At 39.0% G+C, this 8,965-nt stretch overlaps 1 protein-coding gene across 1 annotated transcript; it reads left to right on the top strand.

The window, feature by feature from the left end:
- The first annotated feature begins 2,273 nt into the window (after window positions 1-2,273).
- Window positions 2,274-8,499, top strand: LOC119320081 (cytokinin dehydrogenase 7-like). The gene is made up of 3 exons (XM_037594213.1): window positions 2,274-3,005; window positions 4,707-5,277; window positions 8,189-8,499. Exons 1-3 carry the CDS (start codon window positions 2,274-2,276, stop codon window positions 8,497-8,499), a joined length of 1,614 nt encoding a protein of 537 aa, XP_037450110.1.
- The last annotated feature ends 466 nt before the right edge of the window (window positions 8,500-8,965 follow it).

Below are 8,965 nucleotides of genomic sequence, written 5' to 3'. Positions count from 1 at the left end.
CCGCCCTCGTGTGAGAGAGTTCCTAAAGGGCTCATTTTACGGCCCTAGGAGCTCTCTAAATCCTAAACCCTAACCTGATTCAACATATGCTATATCATACAAATGAGCTTAATCTGTCTACTTTGATGGTTTCTGGGTGTATCACTAATTACCGTTGGTAGTGACCTAATTATAATGGGAAGAACAATCATTAGGGCCAAGGCCTAACAATTGATATGGACATCTATACCCGTTAGTGGAGTGACTTACGACAATGCCACACGATTTCTTGTCGCCCGTGAGAGGCTACATTACCAATAAAAGATTATTTTTTTTGCCTATTAGTGTTGACGGTAAAAAAACAATTCAGCATACACCGCATTTCATCCACATTCATGGATTAGGAGCAGTTGCATTAATTTGTAGATCTAAAGATACAACAAACATAATTAATAGATTCATAAACAATTGCCTCTTAAGATTTGTTATACATAGAAAATACAAAAAATATGCTTTTCAAGGACTGTATTTTGCGATCCAAGAAAACTTCTTTTGGTGACCTCACCTACTACCTATCCTGGTTTCTTTTTTTTCCGCAAAAAGGAAAAAACAAACTAAAGTAGAACATTCCTGGGAAAATATAACTCTACTCATGATTTACCTACGGACTGTGAATCTCAACAAGGAGACATGGACGGTTCATAGCATTGGCTTAGGCCTAAAATATCTCATACGGATGTAGTACTAAAACCAGAAAATTAAATGCTTTTTTAAACACGGTTTTTATCAGACATAATAATAATGCAATGCACTAATATATGAGACATGAATATGTAGCCGCTTGTATGTATGAATTAGCAATAACTGTAAGACCCTGATTGGACTGCCGTATTTCCTCTAAATACAGCTGTAAAAAAATACAGATATCGGTTCGTTGTTTCGTTTCCAGCCGAAATTTGTTGGGCGGCCGGTACAAGTGTAAAATAAATACCCCTTATTTAATTTCAACCATTCCAAATGCGGCCTAAGCGTTTTTAATAGCGCATCAATTTGATCAGACATAATAATAATAGAAAAATGCACTAATATACCAGTCATCAATATATAGCCGTTTGAGTGCATGAACCATAGGGGCATTGCTCTTTCAGTTGGCCTTGGAGCTTCTTTGAAGGACAAATACTAGTTGTGAAGTGATCACCACTAACCCGTGGAGATTATTCAAGGGATTGATGTATCTGCAGATTTGATTTGGTCTGGATATATATTGCCCTCCACGTTCATGCACCCACCCAAACTGCAATATCATGTGGCTTCTTTATAGTTACATCTCCAGCCGTCTCCGGAATTTTTAAAATAAAATAAAAACCATACTGACCTCACATGAACCAGGAATACTTGTATTCCGGACAAGCAAATAAATTTACTTGTGCCGGACATCAACAAACCAGAAAGTCAACTTGACATACATGATAAACAAAACTTGGTCAGCAGTTACCTATGACGCCAAGCCTGATTGATCGGCGGACGCTCCATACCAATCAATCCTACATACACAGTAGGAGTAGCAGAGAGATTTTATTGTTAAATAATACGCCGAAGCAAATGGCGTTAGAAATTGAGTGTTAGTTTCTAGTTTAACGGCATGTAACATCACTCTGTTAGTCAGCATCCCTGGCAAATTAATCTTCTCCAACTTCACTTGATTCATTCAGATTTCATCTGTCCCCTCTAAAGTTACCGTCAAATTCATGCAGTATGAATTTCTGTTTACAGAATTACTTCTGACATGGCGTAAAAAAAAGAGTGAGAATTGGGACAGTTTATACATGTTGTATTATTCAAAATGAAATGGGCTGATGAGTTTTTGCCCACGATGTTGATAAAAATTATACGTGTCCAGCCGATGGAGCTCCGAGTCAAATCTAAGAAAAAAGAATGAAATGCTTGGAGTCTCTTCTCAATAATCATTAGTTAAGTGCTATCCAAGTCAAAACCAAGAGATGCAGCTATCCCGCTAACTTTCTTTTTTCTCAACCATGCTTTCGGCACCCTTAATTATTTTCCCCTCTAAAGTCAATACATTCAAAAGAATATTAGAGAGAGAAAATACAAGAACTCTGCACGACCTACATTTGTCAACTTCTGCGAGGCATAATGCTACCCTATAAAATGTCATCAAAGTTCTTGACCTGAAACAACACAGACGCATCAATCTTTCTCTCTACTCACCTAAGCAGCAGGCAAAGCCAGCGCCACTGCAATCGTCAGTTCCAAATCAGCGCCACTGCAACGACATGGCAAGAACTCGCCTCGCAGCGTTTCTTATCGGCATGGCGAGCTTCTTCTCCATCGTTGCCGGCCAACTCCGACCAATGCCTGCGGGTGGCCTTCCCGGTGATCTCTTTGCCCTAGGAATCGCCTCTAAAATCCGCACCGACTGCAACTCAACGGCGAGCGCGTCGTCAGACTTTGGCCGCATCATGGAGGCCGCCCCGGAAGCTGTTCTACACCCTGCCACGCCCGCCGACATCGCCGCGCTCATCCGGTTCTCCGCGTCCTCGCCGGTGCCATTCCCCGTGTCAGCGCGCGGGCAGGGCCACTCCGTCCGCGGGCAGTCTCTCGCTCCGGGTGGTGTTGTCGTCGACATGTGCATGCTTGGGCGCGGTCACCACCGCATCAACGTGTCTGCGGACTACGTCGACGCTGGCGGCGAGCAGCTGTGGGTCGACGTCCTCCGCGCGACGCTGAAGCACGGCCTTGCGCCCCGCTCGTGGACGGACTATCTGCAACTCACCATCGGCGGCACGCTCTCCAATGCTGGCATCGGCGGGCAAGCATTCCGGCATGGCCCGCAAATCGCCAATGTGCACGAGCTTGACGTGGTTACCGGGACGGGTGAGATGGTGACATGCTCACGGGAATATCCTATTTCCCGCTCGTTGCGTCAAACTACCGGCGCTTCGCAAAGGCGAGCGTCCGAGCAGCGACACAACGGGGCGGCCCATTTAACTGTTCAAACGCCACCGGTTTTGGGAACCTTCTAGAGGTTCCCAGCTGGTTTTTTCTGGTTTTGGGAAATTCTAGATGGTTCTTTGAATCGGTTTTTTCTTTGGTCCGTTTTTCTATTTTCTTTTTTCTTTTCTTTTCTCTTATTTTCCCTTTTCTAGTTTTTTCTTTTGTTTCTTTATTCTGTTTTTTATTTTTCCTTTTTCTTTTCTTTTCTCTCATTTTCCTTTTTCTGTTTTTTCTTTCTATTTCGTTTTTTATTAATTTAAAAATTGTGCACAATTAAAAAAAATCACGGATCCAAAGTTTGTGCATAATTTAAAAAATGTTCACGGTTTCAAAAAAAATCACAATTCAAAACAAATTACGGTTTTAATATTTGTTCACAATTTGAAAAATGTTCACAATTTTTAAATTTTGTTCACGAATTTTGGAATTGCATCATATTTCAAAATTTGTTCACAATTCAAAAAATGTTCGCAGTTTAACGAAAAATGTTCACAATTTTATAATTTGTTCACGAATTTGAAATTTGTTTATGTTCCAAAATTTGTTCACAATTCAAAAATGTTCATGGTTTTCACAATTTGTTCGCTGATTCAAAAAATGTTCACAATTATTGTTCATGAATTTGAAATTTATTCATGTGTTAAAATTTGTTAACAATATAAAAGAAATATGGTTTCAAAATTTGTTCGGAATTCGAAAAATATTCACAATTTTAAAATTTTGTTCAAGAATTTGAAATTTGTTCATGTTTAAAAATTTGTTTGCACTTTGAAAAATGTTCGCAGTTTCAAAATTTGTTCATATATTCGAAAAATGTTTGCATTTTTCGAATTTTGTTCATGAATTCGAAAATTATTCATGTTTCAAAATTTGTTCACAATTCAAAAATGTTTACAGTTTTCAAAATTTGTTCGTACATTCGAAAAATGTTCATAATTTATAAAAATCCACAAATTTGAATTTTCTTCATGTTTTAAAAGTTGTTCAGAATTAGAAAAATAATTACGTTTCAAAATTTGTTAAGAATTTTTAAAATGTTCATAATTTTATAATTTTCTACACAAATTTGAAATATGTTCATGTTTCAAAATTTGTTTACAACTCAAAAAATGTTCGCGGTTTAAAAAAATTTGCAGATTAAAAAATGTTCGCATTTTATAATTTTGTTCACGAATTTTAAATTTATTCATGTTTCAAAATTTGTTCACCATTTGAAAAATGTTTACGGTTTCAAAATTTGTTCGCTATTCGGAAAATACTCAATTTTTCACGAATTTGAAATTTGTTCATGTTTCAAAATTTGTTCACAATTTGAAAAATGTTTGCAGTTTCGAATTTTTTTTTCACAATTCAAAAAATGTGCGGTTTCAAAATTTATTCACATTTTGAAAAGTGTTTGCGGTTTCATCAATTTGTTCAAACGAAAAGGAAACAAAAAATAAATTTGTTTGCATTTTCACAAAACTATTCGTAATTTCTAGAAAAGTTCTCCTATTCAATTTTTTGCTTTTTTCCATAAATACAATTATTTTACCAAATAAAGTTCATGGTTCAAAAATTCATGTTCAAAATTTTAGAAAAAGATCAGATCTGCAACGGCTTATGGTTTGTGTTTTTTAAGTTTTATAGCTAGGTTCTTTAATATTCGCGATGGCAAGTTAACACGTGAGGTAGCTAGTTGAGGTGGCTAGCGCAAGGCGCACGTTACCGAGAGGTTGTGTGTTCGAGTCGTATTGCTGGAGCATGTGGTTGCGTTCACCAGAGACCAGGAGCTGCTCATTTCTAAGCAGGCTAGCGAAGCCGGCTTCGACTATGTCGAAGGCCAAGTCCAGCTTAACCGGACGCTAACTAAGGTCCCCAAGTCAACGCCCTTCTTCTCCGAAGCCGATATCAACAAGCTTGCTGGCCTCGCATCCGAGACTGGCTCCGGTGCGATTTACTTCTTTGAAGCCGCCATGTACTATGATGAGACAACCGCCCCATCCGTCGACCAGAAACTAGAGATGGTGCTAGCTCAGATGAGCTTTGTGCCCGGGTTCGTGTTCACCAAGGATGTGACGTACTTCCAGTACCTTGACCGCGTGCGCGTGGAGGAGGCTGTGCTTCGGTCGGCTGGCGTGTGGGATGTGCCACACCCATGGCTGAACCTTTTCGTCCCCCGGTCACGCATTCTCGACTTCAATGCTGGCGTGCTCAAAGGCATCCTCGGGGGTGACAACCCAGTCGGGCTCATCCTCATGTACCCTATGAACACGGCCAAATGGAACTCCCAGATGACGGCGGTGACGCCACCCAGGGCCGGGCCCACAGTGGTGCCAAAAGTGCAGCCCGCACAGGGCCCAAAATTCTGACGCCCCAAATTTTTATACAGACCTAGTATTAGAAAAAAAACTAAGCACTATTGGGCCTTGTGACGCTAGAGTTGGGCTGGAGAGGCGACGAGGCCATCGATCGAGCGCACGCCTCATCATATCGCTACAGGGATTGGGATTCCCTAAAAAAAGCTACAGGATCAGGATCGGCAACCGGCAACTTTCGAATCGATCGTGGGAATATCCTATTTGCCGCTCGTTGCGTCAAACTGCCGGTGCTTCGCACAGGCGAGCGACCGAGCAGCGATGCAACGGGCCGGCCCGTTTAACCGTTCCTGCACTCCCGGTTTTGGGAACCTTCTAGAGGTTCCCAGCTGGGTTTTTTCCGGTTTTGGGAACCTTCTAGAAGGTTCCTGAACCAGTTTTTTTATTTTCCTTTCTTTTTCTATTTCTGTTTATTTTTATTTTTATTTTCTTTTTTGTTTTTCAAGTTTATGTTTTCTCTCTAAAAAAATGTTCACGCTTTTACAAAAATGTTCAAAATTTGAAAAATGTTCGTGTTTTCAAATTTTGTTCATAAATTCAAAAAAAATCGGAATTTTCAAAAAATATTTTGTGTTAACAAAATTGTTCAGAATGTTTTTGCTCAAAATTTTGACAACTTTTAAAAAAATGTTCGCGATTTCAAAAAATGTTTCCGTTTCAAAAATTGTTTGCAACTTTCCAAAAATGTTCTTTTAAAAGCACGAACATTCTTTTAAAAAAATTGTTCTCAAGATTCAAAAATTGTTCATGCTTTCAAAAATTGTTCGAGCTTCCAAATTTGTTCTCCATTTCAAAATTTGTTCTCAACATTCAAAAATTGTTCGTGCTTTAAAAAATTGTCCGTGCTTCTAAATCTGTTCTCCATTTTAAAATTTGTTCTCAACATTCAAAAATTGTTCGCGCTTAAAAAATTGTTCTCCATTTCAAAATTTGTTCTCAACATTCAAAAATTGTTCGTGCTTCCAAATTTGTTCTCCATTTCAAAAAAAATTCTCAAGATTCAAAAATTGTCCGTGCTTTCAAAAATTGTTCGTGCTTCCAAATTTGTTCTCCATTTCAAAATTTGTTTTCAACATTCAAAAATTGTTCATGCTTTAAAAAATTGTCCGCGCTTGTAAATCTGTTCTCCATTTCAAAATATGTTCTCAACATTCAAAAATTGTTCGCGCTTAAAAAATTGTTCTCCATTTCAAAATTTGTTCTCAATATTCAAAAATTGTTCGTGCTTCCAAATTTGTTCTCCATTTCAAAATTTGTTCTCAAGATTCAAAAATTGTTCATGCTTTCAAAAATTGTTCGAGCTTCCAAATTTGTTCTCCATTTCAAAATTTGTTCTCAAATGCAAAAATTGTTCGTGCTTCCAAATTTGTTCTCTGTTTCAAAATTTGTTCTTAAGATTTAGAAAATGTTTGTGCTTTAAAGAAATGTCACAAATTCCAAGAATATTTGGGAAATTCAAAAGTTGTTTGTGTTTCCAAATTTTGTTTTGAAAATTGAAAAATTGTTCCTGTTCAGTTTTTTGGGTAGTTTAAAAAATGTTTCCGTTCCAAAAAAATATGTTCGCGTCTCCAAAATTCGTTTGTGTGTTGAAAAAATGTTTGAGTTTTCTCAAAATTTGTAAAATAAAACTAATAGTGTTTGCGTTTGATAAAATATTCACCTTTTGTTTTTGCTATTTGGGAAATCGTAAAGTATGTTTTTCAAACAGTCTTATACTTTCTTTAGTTCTTGTAGGTACCCGCTGCAGTTTGGTCAAATGAGCTCGTCCATCCTAGTGGCTAGTAGGGTGCGCGTGCGAGTCGCCAGTGCTGAGTTCGATTCCCAACCGTCGCACCCTACTATTTTTTGCAATTTATCACCTGGTATTTGCAGCGCACTGCAATGGGCCGGCCCAATCAGCGCACCGACGACGTGCCTGTGCGAAAGTGCAGCATTTTGACGCAAAATGCGTCACATAGGAACTCCCTCGATCGTGCCTACAGGAACCGAAGAAACGTCGCCTCCTGGAGGAAAAAGAGAGGGAAAAGCCCATAGTAAAAGCCCACTAGCGGCCAGTCGAGAACGTAATCTTCGATCTAGTCTCCTGGACTCCGTTCTTTCATCCGTAATTAGCGTATTATCTAACTCTGCCACACGTCTAACTCTGATCTCCCTACTACCTACTCTGCTAAGGTACTTCACTGCTTCAGCCAACAAACTAGTAGGTTAGCACATCACACTATATTAATTTTTTTTATTCTCATCTCATATATGCGTCCCGGGAATTATCCTGATGCAAATTATCCTGTATGAGCTCCTATTTTTGATGTAAAAATTTCTATGTCAACCATATGAGTTTAGAATTCAGAAATTAAAATTCCTCTGCCAAACAACACAAAAGTTAATTCGTTTTCTAAGCTGACTTGCTTCTGAAACTGAGATTCCTCAATTTTGAGGAGTGAAAACGCTGCCAAACACCATTTAGATTAATTCGTTTTCTTATTGAATTGTCAACGCACTGAAAATGTTAATGAAGCTAGTGTGCAAGTTCTCAACCTTGTTCTCGATAATTATCTTTTGTACTGGATTTTTTTATCCATACTTGGCTTGGCCCCCTATACCCAAATCCTGGCTCCACCCCGCCTCGTCCCTCGTCATTACTCATTAGATCAATCGGATCATCGGAATTGGATAGGTATGGCTTTTTTTTTCATATGTCCAATTGTTATGTAAACATTATATTATGTACATCATATATTATATATATACGCATTATAATAGCTCGTTAGTTCTTTTTTGTGAGATAGGGCCCCATTTTTTAGTTTCGCACAGGGCCCCGAATTTTGACGGCCCGGCCCTGACGCCACCCACTGGCGGGGACGTATTCTACACTGTGGGACTTCTTCGGTCGGCTCTATCTGCCGATGAACTAGAGCGACTACAGAGGGAGAACCAATCAGTGCTGCCATTTTGTGACAAGGAGGGCATCGAGTGCAAGCAGTATCTGCCATACTACACATCACAAGATGGATGGCAGCGACATTTTGGGGCCAAGTGGAGCAATATCGCTCAGCTCAAGGCCAAATATGATCCCCACGCGATAATGTCACGGGGGCAGAGAGTTTTCCCCTTGCCAGGTGTGCCAGCGGCAAGCACGGCAACCACATAGTTAGTGCAGACACTGCTGACATTTCCTTCATTAGATACGCTCATATGTCTAACAATATATAGCAGAATTTTTTGGTGTATTGACTATACAAAGATTGTCTTTTGGTAGAATGTTTCCAGAATTTTGAAAACAGGAAACATTGTAAAATTTTAAATTTATACAATAGTATTTCAGAAGACGTCTCCACACTTATTTGGAAATATGTTAAAACACATTGTATATTAAATCAATGTTTCAAATTTGTTGCACCCGTTGAAGTTGTTTTGACAACTCTACGTCTAGTTGGAGGGGCTAAGATTTAACTTCCAAGACCAATGTCTCCACCTTGTTCCCCTTGAGGTAAAATCACTTGGACCCGACTCAATTACTCGTGATAGATCTTCGAGTCTCCAAACCTTTACAGAGTTGTTCTTTGGCGATCCACAATTACTCTAGAATGCTTTCAACTGACATGTAACCACCTGGA

This window comes from Triticum dicoccoides, chromosome 6B, assembly GCF_002162155.2.
Source record: "Triticum dicoccoides isolate Atlit2015 ecotype Zavitan chromosome 6B, WEW_v2.0, whole genome shotgun sequence".
Classification (NCBI taxonomy): domain Eukaryota; kingdom Viridiplantae; phylum Streptophyta; class Magnoliopsida; order Poales; family Poaceae; genus Triticum; species Triticum dicoccoides.
This window is presented reverse-complemented; position numbering and strand designations above follow the sequence as displayed.

Bases quoted from the DNA above. Each gene is read 5' to 3' on its own strand.
- LOC119320081 (XM_037594213.1), top strand. From the start codon at position 2,274: ATGGCAAGAACTCGCCTCGCAGCGTTTCTTATCGGCATGGCGAGCTTC. The intron at 3,006-4,706 runs GTTTTGGGAACC...CACGTTACCGAG, and splicing joins TAACTGTTCAAACGCCACCG to AGGTTGTGTGTTCGAGTCGT. The intron at 5,278-8,188 runs TGACGCCACCCA...ACGGCCCGGCCC, and splicing joins GAACTCCCAGATGACGGCGG to TGACGCCACCCACTGGCGGG.